At 50.6% G+C, this 17,479-nt stretch overlaps 2 protein-coding genes across 2 annotated transcripts in view; one reads left to right on the top strand and one right to left on the bottom strand.

Moving 5' to 3' along the window:
- Nucleotides 1-2,796: 2,796 nt before the first annotated feature.
- On the top strand, nt 2,797-13,400 carry Mrap (melanocortin 2 receptor accessory protein). Its single transcript, XM_032899386.1, has 3 exons — nt 2,797-2,974; nt 10,859-10,958; nt 12,848-13,400. Exons 1-3 carry the CDS (start codon nt 2,869-2,871, stop codon nt 13,023-13,025), a joined length of 384 nt encoding a protein of 127 aa, XP_032755277.1. The 5' UTR covers nt 2,797-2,868; the 3' UTR covers nt 13,026-13,400.
- Nucleotides 13,401-14,908: 1,508 nt separating this feature from the next.
- Urb1 (URB1 ribosome biogenesis homolog) overlaps nt 14,909-17,479 on the bottom strand; it is a 60,411-nt gene continuing 57,840 nt past the window's right edge. The window contains exons 38-39 of the mRNA XM_032900456.1: nt 16,396-16,998; nt 14,909-15,555 (exon numbers count right to left, since the gene is read on the bottom strand). Of these exons, the coding sequence (XP_032756347.1) occupies nt 15,362-15,555; nt 16,396-16,998 (797 nt within the window). The 3' untranslated portion in view covers nt 14,909-15,361. The remainder of the gene's footprint in view (nt 15,556-16,395; nt 16,999-17,479) is intronic.

The following is a 17,479-nucleotide window of genomic DNA, read 5'->3' as shown; positions in this document are numbered from 1 at the left end:
GTCACCACCACCACCACCACCCCTCCACACAAACACACACCAACGTTCATTTAGCACCAGTTCTCAAAACTCTGTAGACTGCCAGTGTAAAGCAGGCTGGGAGGGGGTGGGGTGATCTCTGGGTTTAGACTGCTTCCTCGTGGATCTACAGCCATCCGTACCATGGAGAGGGAGGTGGCAGGGCTGTGGGTGTTTACCTGGGTGTTTACCTGGCTCTTGACTGTGCAGTTTGCCTCTGGTTCCCCAGGAGGCCAGCCCCTGCCGTCAGTGCTGCCGAAGAATGTAAGTGTGTCAAACCCTTGAGACCTTGTCCGGGAACTTACACAACGTCTCGATGGGGTTGTTTTCTCAATGCCGAGAAGGAAACAAACCCAAGGTCTTGTAGATGTTCTGCAAGTGCTCTGCCACTGAGTCACATCCTGGGTCAGTAGGACCTCTTAGTGGTTGTATCAATTACTCAAAGCCAAAGCAAGTCACAAAGACAACTCCTATCCAAGGGCCCCCTGTTGAAAAGAATCCAAATGCTCACCACTGTGGGAGAATGAATTACACAGTGTCCCTATAGCACTAGGTAGGGATAAGACAGAGTGATCGCTTGGTGTACATGTTGACAGAGGAAGCTAGAGATCTAAGGTGCTGGGCTGTGTTTTGTGATCACAAACATAGGTGTTATGTGGAGTTCCTGAGTAACCATCTCCCTTATGCTAATGAGGTGATAGTTGGAGACTTGGGAGTTGTCAGAGGATCCTGTCATGTTTATAAGAGAACTGGAACTCTTAGCCCACACTTCAGTCTCTGGGGAGGGAAGGATAGACCTCACCTGGAGATGGAGACCAGTCACCAGGACCAAATGATTTCATCCTTCACCTCTGTGCACTAGAACCCTGAGACCCTATATAAGGAGCTTGGAGTAGCCACGGGGTGCAGGGTGTGCTGGTGAGAATGGGGGTGTGCCTGGAGAAGGCCAGGAAGCTCCCTACCTCCATCTAACACATCAGAGCAGAGGGATGTGACAAGTAAACGACTTGTCTTCCTTGGCTTCTAGTCACATGCTTTTAGCAACAGCTTCAGTGATCACACAACTAAGCAACACCCTCCCATGGCCTTGTTCCAGCTGACTCCTTCGCCATGTGCTAACAGTTACCTACGTTGTTCAGAATTTGGAGGCCACTCTTGTCTGTCTTCAGTAAGCACACTGACACACCGATCCCCAGCTTATTCCTGTGCATGATGTCAGAGAGCCCAAAATTACCCATAAAGCATATTAATGTCACCGTGTTCTCTGATGACACATGCTCAGGCCACCCATCACTTTTTTTCCTTCCCTCAGTTAAGTGTCCCTGCCCCCTATCCTCAGGATTGCAGAGCTGAGGCTTCCGGGTCCTTACTCTTTGCCTCACAAAGACTCTGCTGTAAAAACCACTTCTGAAGACTGGCATGATCTGTGTTGTGCAAATCAGGCCTGGTTTGGTAGCAAACAGCTTCCGCCTCACTATACCTGAGTTGTCTCCTTTTAGGGTACACTAGGAATCCAGTGAGGAACTGCTCTCTCCTGTGTCCTGGAACTGTTCCAGCACATGGCCCAACCAGAGGAGGGGCTTGTGGAATCCTCCGTGTCCAGCCAGTAATGTCAGAATTGAGGCGACAACATGGAGTCTAGGATTAACAGCTGCTTTGGGGAGAGTCATGCGATTCTGTGGGACTGTGCCCATAACCCCAGGGGTCTGCCAACTTTGGGCAGTTGATGTCAGAAGTGAGCTCAGTCATAAGCCAGTGTCTGCAGACAACAGAAACTTGCCTAGTGTGGAAACCCACACTTCTGATGAATGGGAAAAAGAAGAGGAAAGAGGTGCTCCCCTGTGCTCTCCAAGGGAATGAGCTGCCTCTTTGGAAATCCTTTCCTTCTAGTCCACTGAGGACCTCAAAGAGCTCCCAGCAGAACAGCTGCCATGGTATAGCAGGCTGGTCAGACCTGGCAGGGCTCAAGCTGACTGAGGCGGACCTGTTGATACCCAGCAGTGGGAATCCGAGTCAACACTTAAAACACAAGAAGGAAGGAAGGAAAGACCCAGGATCAGTGAGTAGCTCCCAAGGGAAAACCCCACGGCACCTCACAGATAACCTGCTCTGTCCAGGATTCTTCTTATTCTAGGCGTGGTATCAAGGGACTGAGGGAACGACTGAGTGACGTAGGAGAGACACCACGGAAGCCTGGATTCCTCCTTACACCCCATGTCGGCCAAGAGCTGTGCAGACCCCTGTGCTCAGTCCCGTGGACTGATACCGCTGGGCACCCAGCTGGTTCCAAGCTTGGGTAAAAGCTGGGGGCCACATTCAACCAAGTAGAGGGATTTGGGGTCCTAGTTAACTGCTTGTGCACATGACAGAGTACAGGGCCTCCCTTCGGAATCCAAGCCAGAGGTCTACTGGTTGCTTAATAATCCCAAGAACTGCCTCAGAGTCAGTCAAGGCCGCTGGCAGGCTTTCCTTGAGATTTCACTAACCATTTATCAGAGGCGAAAGGGTGGCTCTGGGTAGCACTGCTAGTCGCTCTCTGCTCTGCCGTCCGATTTCTTGCCCGGCTCCCCATCTCCCCACGGAGAGCCAAGCTAGAGCTGAATGGGACGCTGTGTCTCTAGCAGCCAGCGCTCCTTGCTTTGGAGTTTTCCCAGGAAAAGACAGGAACCAGAGGCCCTACAGGGGGACAGCCCCCTGACCTTCCAGCCAAGCAGCTCTGATAAGTAGTCAGGCCGCATGCCTGGAGACCCACAGACAAGCCCGGGTGATTCCGACAGAAATCAGTTACCCAATCGTGTCTCTGGGGCTCACAGCCCGCCTCCGGGTGTGTGGCCTCTGACAGACACAGCCATGGCCAACAGGACCGATGCCTCTGTCCCGTTCACCAGCTATGAATATTACCTGGACTACATAGACCTCATTCCTGTGGACGAGAAGAAGCTGAAAGCCAACAAGCGTAAGTCGGAACCCAGGAAGGCGGCCAGGCAGAGGCTGGGGCTGAGCCCTAGGTGAGGCCCCCTTGGCTTTGACCCCTCCCTTATTAGCTCCAGCAGACACACCCGGCAGTGATAATATGGCGGGTGCACACACAGATATAAACGGATCAGGCATGGGACTCAAATTGTATCTGTTACTTTCAGTAGTAAGGCTGGGTTAACTTGCCATAAAATAAGCCAAATATTCCTTAAAAAAAAAAAAAAAAAAAACACACTATTTAGGGGGTGGGGTGCCACGGTACATCTGTGAAGGTCAGAAGACACCTCAGGGAAGTCGTTCTGTTTCTCCAGCACATGAGACCCTGGTATGGAAACCGGCAGGCTTGGGAGCCTCTGAGCCCTCTCGCTAACTCAGCAGGGTGATCTTTTAAGATGAATGCATAAATGTTCTCTCTCTCTCTCTCTCTCTCTCTCTCTCTCTCTCTCTCTCTCTCTCACACACACACACACACACACACACACACACACACACACACACACACAGTGTAGACAGTGTGATTTCTTTGTTTCTGTCTCTTTGGAAAGGGTCAGCTTTGGCTCAGCTGGAACTCACTATATATATATATAGACTCACAACAATCCACCTGCCTCAGTACTCAGGTTCTGGGACCCCAGGTGTGCATCATCATGGCTAACTAAGGATTTTGTTCATACTCAGCCCCTGTCATTCTCCCTGGTCCCCAGCTCCTTTCCCCGGTCCCTCCTTTCCCCAAATAGTTGTCCTCCATTTTCACACCCCTTTCCCTCTCACCCTGTGATGCTGGGGATCGAACCTAGAGCCGAGAGCCCCTCTACTTCTCTTTTCAAGGTTCAGTTCTTGATAAGGTTGCCTTTGTTTGGGGCTCCAGTAGAACTGGGCGAGTGGGTTTCCTCAAACTGCATAGTTCACTTTTTCTCACTGTCCAAATTTGGATCTGGGAGATACAGTCCGGCCACCTCTAAAATGTTATAAGCCCTGCCAAGTTGCCAACAGATGTTCCGTGTTCCTGGTCTCAGAGGACAGCATAACTTAACATCCCTTTGCTCATCTGCTTTTGTTCATCTCTTGGGCAACTCGCACCTTGGAGAATGATCTTCCCTAATCGGTGGAGCTATTTGGTCAAGGTCAAAGGTCAGCAGAGGAATTGAGCCTAAAGGCACAGCCCTGGGTTAGTGCTCTCCACCAGGGAAGCTGCCTGTGCCTATTCCATGGAGTCTCGGTTCTGTGGATAATTCCCTCACACTATCCACACAATGTCTCCATCAGAAAGCAAGTGACATTTCTCAAAGGGATGAAATGCTCTCCATACGGAAGGGAGAAAACTGGTTATATATCAGCTCAAAACAAACCAATGCTAGCGTTTAAGAAAGTAGGCAAAGGCCAGGCAGATCCCCTGGGGACAGCCTTCCAGCACATCCTCTGGGTTCAGCCTTCCAGCACACCGTCTGGGGCAAGGCTCCTGCTTCATTTCCGACATGTACTATTCAAATGCAGGTGTCTGTCCATGCTTCTTTATTTCTTAAAGATTTATTTATTTATTATATATAAGCACACTGTAGCTGTCTTCAGACACACCAGAAAAGGGCATCAGATCCCATTACAGATGGTTGTGAGCCACCATGCGGTTGCTGGGATTTGAACTCAGGACCTCTGGAAGAGCGGTCAGTGCTCTTAACCACTGAGCCATCTCTCCAACCCCCATCCATGCTTCTTAAGGACTCCCCTTGGTCCCAGCACTCTTGGAAGCTCTATGTGGAAACAGTGGGTTTGCTGTGTGTCATCTGATGCAGGGTAGAGAATTGTGCAGTTCAGGGGCAGGTTTTTGTACACATGACTCACAGTGAGGAAGATGTGGAGAAAGTGGTGGGGTGGGTGGAAGATGCACCTGCTTGTAAATACTGCAGCAAGTTCTGAACCCGAGGACACATGTCGGTCTGGACAAAATGGAGGTTCGTCTTTATAAAAGCTTTTGTGAAATGAATACCATTCAGATGCAAAGCTGAGAGATCTTCAGATACTGTACATTTGTGTGTGTGTGTGTGTGTGTGTGTGTGTGTGTGTGTGTGTGTGTGTGTGTAAGATTTCTTACTTGGTCACCACCTGCTCTATAAAGCTGCTCCATTGTTTTGGGTGGGAGGACTCCTGGAGAGTGGGAGGACAGCTTAGAGTCTGAGCTCAGTCTTGCCTGATGGCCTAAGTTCAACTCCTAGGACCCGGGTGGTAGGAGACAGATTCCTCAAGTCGCCTTCTGACCTCCACACACATGCTGGGCTGTGCACACACAGTAAATCGATGTTGTACAGACTATATTAATTTACAAGGTGAAGAAGCGACTGAGTGTTCAAAGCAAAAGGATAAGGAACAGAAGTCGGATACCCTGAGTCCACATAAAAACTGGGTATGGTAGCCCAGATCTGTAATTCCAGAACTCCGACGCAAGATGGGAGGCAGAAATAGGAAAATCTGTGGGTACACATGGGCTAGCTAGCCTCAGGTACACAGGAGCCATGAGACCTTGTATCAGATAAAGATGGCCAGGACCAACCCCCACCTGGCTTCCACGTGTGCCCCATGGCATTTGCATACATCCATCCCCACATATATATCACATACACACATAATATTAATTTGCCTCGGAACCTCCTAGTTTCTTATGAGATTAGTTCTATCTATGTTGCAAAGAATAATGTAACAGTTTTACTCCCAAGTCACCTCCCCTGTCCCAGGAGAAAGGAAATCAGGACTGAGCTGAAGGCTGTGGTTGCCTGCCATATTCCAGCAGCAGGTCAAAATGGTGTGATTCTGTCACAGGCACTTTACGGGGACATTAGCCTTGTAGTTTTCCGTGAAGCTCGCATCTGTTCACGGAGTGTGTTAGCACAGTAGAATAGGCAGATGGGCTTTCAAAGAGATGGAGGTTTGATTTCATGCCTGTTCCCCTCTGGGGGGCCACACCAAGAAGAAAACCAATCCTGTGTTCCAATCTTACAGAGGCAAAGCAAATTATCCTAATAAGATGACTCCCCAGTGACTGGTTAGTGCCCCTGTTCAGAGACCACGAGACGGAGTGATTTCCCTTGAGGGGTACTGGCTTTAATGCTCTGCTATCTACCTCTAGGGTCCATATGTCTCTTCCCCTTTAATTATGGGTTAGGAAGAATCTGTCATCGTCCATATTGACTTCTGCTGCTGCCCCGCCTCTGGCAGCTTCAATGATGCCGTCCACTCACCTGCTGCTCCAAGAGCTGAGGGAAGACGAGCAGAAACACACCATTAATCAATCTCCTCCCAAAACAATAGGGGCTTCAACGAACACAAGACAAAGGGTTAAGTAGAGTTCCTTTCTCCCACGAGGACCAGTCTATTTCAGACTTCACCCATGATTTCGAACGGTCCACCCGGCGCACACCGCCCACATCCTGAAAGCAACAGTTAAAGAGAAACGTCACAATGTTTGTTTTGAAATAAACTTTCTTCGTCAAATGGCCTCTCGGGTGGCCACACTTGAGTGACTCTGTCCCTGGATCCCTGTGATCTGAAGCTGGCTCTGGGTAACGGCGGCACTCACTCTCTGGAACGTGTCTGGAGAGAGGCGACCGACATGCAAGTGTTCAGGGAGGCTTGTTCTTGGGAGCGAGTTAGAGAAGTGCTCTGAGTCTTTGATCAGTAGATAAAGCCAATGCTAGCAATGTCAACAAATGCTGGGTCTACTCGCTCTCCCTCAGCTGTGTGGAAGGAAGCACGTTTTCTGAGGAAGGCATACTCTGAGGTGTTTTAACTCCATACTAAAATCACATGCAAAAAACTCAGTCGGTGCCTGAGGTGCTGTTGACAAGAAAAGAGGTGGGGCCTAGCGGGAGGAGGTTAGGTCATTGGTTGTATGCCCTTGAAGAGGATATTGGGGTCCGGGACTCTGTCTTTGTTTTCGCAGGTTACCGTGATGTGAGCAGTTCCATTCTGTCACATACATCCACACCACGACCCCCAACCTCACCAGAATACCAGAGTGACATACCGAGCAGCCACGAACTGAAGTCTCTAAAACCATGAGCCAAATACATCATCCCCCCTTTTAAGTCGTATGTCAGGGACTTGACCACGGCGTGGTGTGGCCAGCTGTAAGGGAAGTCCTCTAACATAAAGTGAAGCCATCCATGCTTGCTACAAGTTTTCATTTAAGCAGCAGGGTCTTGTTTTGTTGGCCAGGCTGGTCCTGGCTCCCAAGCTCCTGCCTCATCCCCCCAAGCAGCTGGGACTACATAGGCAATGCTGTACGGGACTCAGAATCCTTTCTGGTGAATCCTCCATTGGTATTTGATTCTTCACAGTCCATAGTGTGAACTGGGAGAGGGAGGAAGGGCAGAAGAGAGGAGGGAAGGAGGGTGGGAGAGGAAAAGATGAAGGAGAAAAATGAGCAGGAAGGCAGGGAGAGGAAGCTGGGGTTTCTCCATTAACTTTGGCTTCATCCTCAGCCCAACCAGGGGCTCTTTGTGAAAGCAAGCCCGAGGGTGTGAGAGCCTTTCAGATGCGGGTGGGGGAGGGGGTGACTTAGGGTGGGGGAGGGGGAGGTTGGGGCTGGGGTTTGGGGGGATGGTTCTTGCTTTTAGAACAAAATGTTCTCTGTTAGTACTCATGAACTTTCAACAGAAGAGGAAGGAACTATTTTTCTTGGCTTTCTTTTTCAAAGGAGCACGATGGGAGTGGATTTAGCATAGAAATTGACTGGTGGCTACCGATGCTCATTTTAGTCTGACAAAATTTAATTTCACTTATCTGTAGGCCATGTGTTCCAGGCAAGAGGTCATCTCATTTCCTGCTCGGTGTCTGGGATAACAGACATTTCTGAGAAAGGAGGCTCTTGGCTGCTAAGTGCTTGAAGCTGTTTCCTTTGAGTAGCTGGTGGGACTCACTGAGGAGCCAGGGACCCCAAAGCTTTCATCATTTTGACGAAGAGGAAAAGAGAGCATTGATGTCTGCAGAAATCAGAAACACCCTCCAGAAGAAAAATCCCAAACTAAATTTTGGGAAAGCGTATGCTCACACCCGGAAGTTATGAAATAGGCTGTAACTCTCTGGGAGTGTGCACATGTGGCCAGGCATGCTAAGATAGCAGAGGGATGTTTCCAAAGATTCTGCATAAACTGACCACGGCGTGGCTACGGGGAAGGCTTTTACTGTAGGTATGAGAGAGCGGCCGGAGGCATCTATAAGAGTCCAGAGCAGAGTGGAAACTGAACATGGCGGGCAGACAGACATGGCGGGCAGGCAGACATGGCGGGCAGGCAGGACATAGCAGGCAGACAGGACGTGGCGGGCAGGCAGGACATAGCAGGCAGGCAGACATGGCGGGCAGGCAGACATGGCGGGCAGGCAGGACATAGCAGGCAGGCAGGACATAGCAGGTAGTCTTTGAGAGTGGGGATATAACAAGCGACAGAGAACAGAGAAGACAGTGAGAAAAGCAGAACGGAGCAGGAACAGAGGTGGGCGGAGCAGGTTAGAAGGAGAAGGAGAAGCTGAGGGTAGAGAAGCCATGAGCTGGAGGGAGGCTCTGGAAGGGCGGGTGAGAAGGGCGAGGCTGCTGGGAGGACTTTGAAATGTCTACTGGGCACTTGGGATACTGAGGGAAGCTGGAGGCCAGCGTGAGCTCTGATGTGCTAATAGACACCACAGACAGAGTCTGCCAGAGGTAGGGAAACTCCTTTGCAGGCGGACGAGACTGTTTCCCAAGTTCCTGAGGAGTGCTGGGTGTTCTCCCAGTGCGAAACCCTCCCATACCCCAGCTTGAGCTCATTTCTGGATGTCTGGACTGCCTTTTGCGGAGTTTCCTTTTGGACCTGACATCTTTCAGTTTAGGACATCCATTATGACTTCCCACTTCCCAGGAGCCCAGAGGTCCTCTCAAATTGCTTCATGCTTCTTAGCCTAGGGACAGAAAAAGAGGACACAGGAGCCAGCAATGGATCTTTGCTGTCCTTGCTTCCCTGTTGTGTAAATGCCATAAAGGACTGAGGTATTAAAGGCAGGGGCTCGTGTCTTTTTCCAAGTATAGCACCACCACCCCCCGTGTGTGTGTATGTGTGTGTGTGTGTGTGTGTGTGTAGTGTGTGTGTGTGTGCCCCTGTGTGTGTGTGTGTGTGTGTGTATGTGTGGTATGTGTTTTGTGTACACGCATGTATGTGTGTGTGTGTGTGTGTGTGTGTGTATGTGTATATGTGTATACATGTGTGTGTGCATTGTATATGTGTGTGTGTGTGTGTGTGTGTGTGTGTGTGTGTGTGTGTGTACACATGCTGCTTCAATGTTGGACGTCCTTCCTCGATCCCTTGCCACCTGATTTTACTAAGACAGGGTAAGTCATTGAACCTGAAGCTCGGCAGTTCATCAGTTGCTGACCGGCCAGTGATCTCTGGGGACCCCCTTGTCTTCACCCCTAGTCCCCAGCAATAGGGTTACAGATGAGCTTTTCCATGTGTGTCTGGGACCTGACCCCGAGTCCTCACACTTGTGCAGAAGGCTCTTTACCGGCCGATTCATCTCCTCTGTCCCAAGTTTGACATTAACTGTTAGGGTCCAAGATCCACTTTTGCAAATCTGCTTCTCTGGGTCATAGGAAGCAGAGATTACATTTTCTTTTCAAATATGGCCAGCGCTATATATCCACAGATCGAAATTACTTGAAAAAAATTAGATATGTACTAAATGGACTCTTCTTTCACCCTCGTTCCCTACAGAGCACAGCGGCTGTTTGTATGTATGTTAAACCACCAATGATTTAAAGATGTGGCAGTATGGGGCAGGCTACATGGGCATACGGCGTGGGCTTCCATAATGGACGTAAACATCTGAGGATGTCGTTACCCACTCCTCCCTAGTACTCCTAGCCTTGGAATGGCTGGAGATTCCTGAAGGCAGGGATGCTGTTACTTATGCCCAGAGCCCCATTTCCATCTACGTAGATAACTTACACCTCTCTCACACGGTAATTTCTGTTTGTATAGTATTCACAAACAGCCTTTTGTTTTGATGTAATGTGAGACCCTTTCTTTTGTGCTAGCCCTCAACATCTGTTCACATTAGTAGAAGGCTGCAGTGCGGGGCTCTGTGCTTTGTAAGTACTTGCTGGGCAACTATCTTTCAGTAGTCTCTCTCTGTCACACACTGGGGGGTGTCCAGATTCTCCAAGCTTGGACACATTGTTCTGAGGCCACCCTGTTGTTCTCATAGCCATGGATAGCCAACCCCACACCCCCATAATATGATTTCCCCAGCTACCTGACAAATGATCCTGACCTGGAGCCTGCCAGGTCCTCCACAGGGAAGGAAGAGATTAAGCCTATTTTCTGATTTCCTCCTGACCAGAACCAGACATATGGCTATGGTGCTGGCTACAACAGTGCCTGTTGCTTCTCTACCTGAGTTACTAGCCAGTTCCACTCTATGGGACCAGGGGCCAGCCCACTTCTCCACAGGGGTAAGCTCCTTGACCTCTAACAGGCCCCGTGTAGTTCTTCTAGGTTTTGGGAATGTGGCCCCTGATGCTGTCCCTTCTGGGGCCTGTCACCAAAGCTCAGCAAAAGTCTTGTTACAAGAAGAGGAAGTCATAAAGTCACCGCTAGGGATTCTTCCTCCAAGCAGCAGTAGCAGCTGGAGAAAAGTCTTCGGGGAGCCCAAGATAACATCTAGCTTGCTGTCAATGGCTGCTTGCACACTCCCCTTCTTCCCAAGGCTGTTACTGGAAATCTTCCCAGTCATAACAGACGCCATGTCCATTGAGTCGCTGGCTGTGATGAATCGTCGCCTGACTTCTGGCAGAGGACCATTCTGCTGCCTGGCTAACAGCTGGTTCTGTTCCTTCCTGCAGACTCCATCGTCATTGCCTTGTGGTTGAGCCTGGCCACTTTTGTGGTGCTCCTCTTCTTCATTCTGCTCTACATGTCCTGGTCAGGCTCCCCGCAGGTAAGGTAAGTAGGACGGCAGGCCTTGGGACAAACGCAGATGCTGACCCGTAGTGTTGTAGGGCGCCCAAACGACCTGCACTCATTCGTGCTGACATGAACGAGCAGGCAATGGCTTCACAGTGACAATCGGTACACATAGAAGTGGTTCCACAAGTTTATGTGAGCACAGCCTGTGATGTCTGCACAGAGACCACCTAGGGACCCACTTCTCAGCATGTCCTCATCAGTAAACCGTGACTGTCCCTCGGAAACATCCCGCTGAGTGCAAGAAACCAAACAAAACTGTAAATTGTCTCCTTCCCTTTATGTGAAATATCTAGGTAGAACAGGCAAAGCCAGAGACAGAGGGAGACTGGTAGTCACCTAGTACCTGGAGGAAGATAGATGAAAGGTAGGAATTGATAATGGGGTCTTCTTGGGAATGTCATTAATTTAAATTAGCATGGTGGCAGATGCATACTGATACGTATATTAAGGAGCCCTGGGTGACATCTTGCGTGTATGGACTTTGTACTAGAAAACTGTTAAAGGAAATTAAAGGTCAAACAACCCCAGGTACCAGTTAAATGCTGTTGATGAGCTCACTAGAAATACAGGACTCGGGGCTAGAGAGATGGCTCAGTGGTTAAGAGCACTGGCCGCTCTTCCAGAGGTCCTGAGTTCAATTCCCAGCAACCACATGGTGGCTCAAAACCATCTGTAATGGGATCCAATGCCCTCTTCTGGCGTGTCTGAAGACAGCTACAGTGTACTTATAAATAAATAAATAAATAAATAAATAAATAAATAAATAAATAAATAAATAAATAGAAATACAGGACTCTAGCTTAGGTGTCTCTGGTCACTGTCTTGGTGGATCCCTGGTGGCTAAATGAGAGGTGGACAGTGAAGTAAGGCTAGTTCACTGTATGGAGCTTCTCTGATGCAGGGTAATTGACCTTCTATATTATTCCACCCTGTAACTGCTGCCCCAGCTTTTGAAATGCAGAAGCAGGGAGATCTCTATGAGTCTGAGGACTAGTCTACATAGAGTTCTAACCCAGTTAGAGTATGTATGTTTGTGTGTATGTATTTGTGTTGGGAGAGTACAGACACACACACACACACACACACACACACACACACACACACACACACACACGGCTGAAGAGATGGCTCATCAATTAAGAACACTTGCTATCCTTGAGGACCCAAGTTGGGTTCCCAGGATGGACAGTGGGCAGTTTACAACTGCCTGATACCCAACTCCAGGGCATCTCATATCCCCTTCTGGACTCTTTGGGTGGCATAGACTTACACTGGCACACATAAGCCTGATTCACTTTAGAAATCTAAAATGCAAGCAAAGGCTTCGGAGACACTGTGTGAGGACCCCCACCCCCACCCAGAGATAAGACAGACTTACATAGATCATGGCTTCAGCCCCCAGCAGCTCCCCTCCTGTGGCCTTCGATGTGTTAGCATTGCAACTATACGGAGAATGTTTCTCCAGCTCAGCCTATTGCTGGCCCCTGCTCCCCCTGCTCCCATAGTATCATCCCATTTTGGGACTAAAATCTGAGGCAGGTGCAGGTGGGAAGCAGTGGCCAAGGTTTCTCCCAGGCAGCCATGACCACTGTCTAGCACCTCCAGGGCCTGGAAATCCAGGGAAGACAGATTTCTTAGCTGAAGTCCCTTAGTGGGCCATGAAAGGCGCTGACTTAGCTATGTGGCCAGGTGCCGAGGAGAGATGAATAAGCGGCGCTGAGGGAAGGGCTCAGGGCCTGGCTCCTGACACCTGTGACTCTGGCCCCCTGGCTTCCCCACGGGCTCAGCACAGAGAAGCCCTCTGCCTAAGTGCTGTTCTCTAGCCAGCCCCTTTCATGTCTGCTTCTCGTTTGCTTTGTTCACAGGCACAGTCCCCAAGCCTACCAAATATGTTCATGGACTCACAGCTTCCACCTCCCCCTGTGTCTCCGGAGGGCCTCCCTGCAGACAACAGAGGAGCCAGGAAGTAGAGCTGGCATTGACCAATGGTTACAGCAGCAGAGTCCTTCTGCCTCGCCCCCTGGGCCCCTGGCTCTCCCCTAGGACCAGGTTCAGGATGGGGGTCCTAGGGCATCAGCTGACCTCAGGCACAAGCAGTGTGTAGTGGTGAGCCTGGAGACAGAACTTCTCAACTGTAGAACTGACAGTGCCCACGAGCAGTCATGCTCAAAGCCAACTGGTGAACTCAAACCAACCTGGACGGCTGTGTCTTTTACAATGGCCTTAAATGTAGCAAGAAACTGACTGGGACGAAACCAAGTTTACAAAGTGGACCACCATACACGTTAACAGTCTGGGGCAAGCACGGTGAAGCTGCCCCAGACACAGCTGATTCTGTTGAGCATGCTTAACCTGCTTGCTGCCTTATATTTGCTTTGGGAGGCACGGGAAAATAAAACATGAATTCAGATAGAGAAACCTTTGCTTTCCTGTCACCCTTCTGTTTGAGCACACTTGGTACACATGCTCCCATGAGGATGCCAGGGAAGCCTGCAGACGTCCCGTGTGCCCTCCACTGACCCAGCAGTATGCACCCTCCCAGGCCAGCTCACTGAGATCACGGCTGCCCTGCCCCACAGCCTTTCATGACAGGGCCCCAGGAGCTTCTCAGAAGCAGGGCCTGAACCTGAGGGAGCCAGCCAGCCTTCGGCACTGCCCCAGAATGCTGGGTTCTCAAAGCTAGCAAGTAGCTTCCCATTTCAGATGCTGCGTTGTGGGACTGTGGCTCTGAGGGTCTGAAACTAGGTGTCTGGTACCAAAGGCCTGGTTGAAGAGAGACAGCATAAGGCCCTGAAAACCAGCAGGTGCACCTCTTAATAACTGCTGTCCCTGTTCACCAGTTATGCTAGGGCAGCATCTTGGTACTGATGGGAGTGGGGTAATTCTGAAACTCGGATGTAAAATGTCAGGACTTACACTTCTGGCACACTTCAGCTCCTCTGGACTGCCTCCATCCAGGGCGGTGGGAAGGTAAGGTATGCGGTGAATGCACTGCTTATAGAATGACAAGAGAAGCCTCCACACGTCAGTACAGAGGTGATCCGTTTAGTGTCACGGATGTGGACTGTAGGTCTAGAAGGGCAGCCGTGTAACACAAGGGCGTGCGCAGAGGACCATGTACCATTCACTCTCCATGGGGTGAGGGCCAGGCGTGTGCTCACGAGACTTGGGGATGGTAGAGTTAAAGGGAAGATGGAGAGAAGAGAGGCTACTGAGCTCGGATCTGCTCTGCAGTCACTGCCCTGTGAACCGTGTCTTCCTGTGATCTGACCAGACTGTGCCAGGAGAGGGAAAAGGAGGAGCACGAATGGTGACCCACCCAGACCTAGAGTCAAGAGCAGGGAGGCTGGTGCCATCAGACTGCACGTGAGCTCACCTCACAGGACCGGGAGAGGCTGAGGACTGGAGCTTGTGACAGGCTGTAGAAACTTGCTGGAGTCTGGTGACCCTTTCCTTTGCTCTCAGAGGCCTGGGCTTCAGGGACACACGCCTGATTATGTCCTTCCAGCGAGGGTCCCTCCGCGTGCTGGTAGGAGGTGCCCATAAAGCAGGATAGTCTCAGGACACTACAGCCAACAAGCAGCTTATCCAACTCAGTGTCCTCAGGCTTCCCGTGTGTTCTCCGCAATGACAAGGAAGGAGCCTGTCTTTACATAAGCTTGTCCGTGTTAACACGGCGACACACAGATTACATAGAAGTGTAAACAAAACCAAGCCATTCCTAGTGCTGCATACACACCACACATCCAATGAGGGACCGGCGGATACAAGTATTTATCTGGAAAATCCACGAAACTTCATACTGGCCTCTACCAGGGGCAACACCTAGTGACTAACGGGGAGCCATAGAAGTTAAAATTCTGAACAGGAATGCAGCTCTCTGCAACAAAAATAGTTTGTAAAGTGAAACGAACTACAAAAGCAACTCACAAAAATAGCTCTTTATTAACAACATTATAAAACTCAAAACTCCTCTTTGAAATATAATTAAAAATAGACTGTCTTCCCAAAGTAGCAGTTTATACCTTAGGGACTTTAATACAACCTTCTTAAAACAGCAAACAGGCAATTTACACATGTCGTGTACAATTGAAGACATGAGAGTTTTCACATTTCAGTTTAATACCAATCCATGAGCAGCACTTAGCCCCTCTGTCAGGGGCTTCAGGAGAGAGGACAGAGGCCATCTGAGGCCTCCTCAGGCCTCATGGCCTGGCAGTGCCCCAGTCACTAGATCTGACCATAAGGCCAGCACCTGGGCTTAACTTGTTGGATAGTTGAATAAAGTCTTCTTAGCTTTTCTTGCTGGAAAATAATTGCATGTATCAGTTTATGTCTCGGAACCAGCTTAAGCCTCCTGAAACCCGCTGGGGCTCCGTTCAGCAGGAGTGAGTCAAGCTCTGGGCTGAGGAGCCCACGTCCCTGCAGAGCACAACCAAGGCCTCTGACTCACCAAGTGCCATGTCCTTTGAAGCTTCACAGACCGTTTGGATGTGAGCAAGGAAGGTGTCTGGCTGCTGGGCCCCCAGCCAGATGTCCTTAATATACAGAGACACCAGGAATGCTGCGTGAGCTGGGAGATTAGACAAAGCCATTAGGACGTGCACTTGCTCAGATGGAAAGCAAACCACCCACCCACAATGCACCAGGGCTTTGCACAACTGCCAAAACCTGTGTAAGCATAGGTAAGCATATGGATACAAATGGATCTCCACTTTGCTATCCTTTCTGATCATTTTTAAGCTTACTTTCCTCTGATGATTGTGTATACACCTTACAAAAAGTTACTCCAAAAAAAAAAAAAAAAAAAAAAAAAGTTACTCCAAGTCGCATCCTGGTCTGAGGTCCCACGCCTGGGGCCATCCCTGACTTGGCACCTCAAAGAGCACACTCAGGAAAAGGTGAGGCTTATAGGCAGCTGCCTGAGAAAGTGAGGGCTCCTTCTGCTATCGGGTGAGGTCACAGTCCAGCCTGCTGGCCTCTCCTTCCGTGTGACAGAGTCCATTCTTCCCCATGACGACATACCTGCCACTCCATCTCAGCCACCAAAGCCAGAGCAGGTCACCCATTGACTCAGTCCTGCATCCAAGCCTCCGGATGCCAGCTGAATGCCAAACACAACTGCCCACGTGGGTGCTCATGTGGGGACCCATGCATGCTCACTGTGGGCACAGCAGTCCCTCTGCTCTGTTGGGTGGAGTGTCCTGTGAGGACCCTAAGGTTCTAAGGTGCCTATCATCATAAACACAGTTGTCATTAAGGAGAAAGACCTCCTCTCGCTTTACACTCACTCTGTCACTCCCAGCCTTGTGAGGGTCCAGCTAAATGTCAGAGGGCCAAGCTGAACACTTTTCTAGCTCCACCTCTCCCACCCTGCACATGTCTCCAGTTGTGATAAAACAGCCCACTTTACCTCGTTTGGCTTCATCCTTTTCGTTCAGAGAATCAAGGCACAGGGCCTCTGCCACCGAGTGGAAAGGGCTAGGTGTCCGGCCCTGGGCCACCAACAACTGCAGCATGACCGTGCTGAACTTGCAGGCCACATCCTGTGCCGGCCCCACCAGGCCCTGGGCATTGCAGTGACGACTGTACAGCTTAAAGATGCCCGTCTTCACAGCACTGTCCTTGAGGAGGTCAGCCACGACCATGGGCTGTGGCAGTATGTGGCTCTTGAGCCAGTCAAGGAGTCTTGTGACCTCTGCCCTGCTGAGGGGACGCTCGGCCAATGACCGAAGCACCCAGCCGGCCACCAAAGAAACAGCGGCATGCGCAGAGCCCAGTGCTTTACTCTTGGGGATTGCCTGGCCCACAGACCCTTGCGTGGGTCCAGGCAAGGGGACACCTGGCCCCCAGTGGGTCAGTGTGGCTCTCAGGAGGTCCTTGCATTTCTCCAAAGTAGATGCTTCCAGCTGGGGCTCCGCAGTCTCCTCCTCCCGCTCTCCACGCCTCTTCTCTCTGCCCCGTGGGCCTTTGGCACGGGCAGCTCCCTGCGGCCTGTGCTTATCCTTGAGCATTTCTGTGAACACAGGGAAGAGGAGGAAGGCTGGAGGGTGCCACATCCACACAGTCGCTCCTGAGTGAGCGTGGTTGGTCTGGCCCTGAGAGAGCACTGCACCCTTTGTGTCGTGACACAGGAGCCTCACATGGACCTGGCTTACTCATCTGGCCAGACTGGCTGAGCAGCCCCAGGGAGCCACTGTGCTCACTTGCCCAGCACAGGGACCAAGAACACACTTCCATGTTCAGCTGGGTGCTCTGGGGCCCAGCTTAGGTGCTCGGCACATGTGACAATACTGTGGAAGCGTTCATGTCTGCCAGGCCTCCCCATCCTGTTCTTCTGACTGCAGAGCACAGGACTCGGTGAAGACAAGTCAGGGTAGGCACTCCTCTGTAGTGAGCACCTCCACACTCTATAGGGAGCACCTCCACACTCTATAGGGAGCATCTCCACACTCTATAGTGAGCACCTCCACACTCTATAGTGAGCACCTCCACAC

This window comes from Rattus rattus, chromosome 4 (assembly GCF_011064425.1).
Source record: "Rattus rattus isolate New Zealand chromosome 4, Rrattus_CSIRO_v1, whole genome shotgun sequence".
Classification (NCBI taxonomy): Eukaryota; Metazoa; Chordata; class Mammalia; order Rodentia; family Muridae; genus Rattus; species Rattus rattus.
This window is presented reverse-complemented; position numbering and strand designations above follow the sequence as displayed.

Excerpts from the sequence above, each read along its gene's own strand:
- Mrap (XM_032899386.1), top strand. The coding sequence starts at position 2,869 with ATGGCCAACAGGACCGATGCCTCTGTCCCGTTCACCAGCTATGAATAT. Across the intron at positions 2,975-10,858 it reads GAAGCTGAAAGCCAACAAGC|ACTCCATCGTCATTGCCTTG; the intron begins GTAAGTCGGAAC and ends TCCTTCCTGCAG. Across the intron at positions 10,959-12,847 it reads TCAGGCTCCCCGCAGGTAAG|GCACAGTCCCCAAGCCTACC; the intron begins GTAAGTAGGACG and ends CTTTGTTCACAG.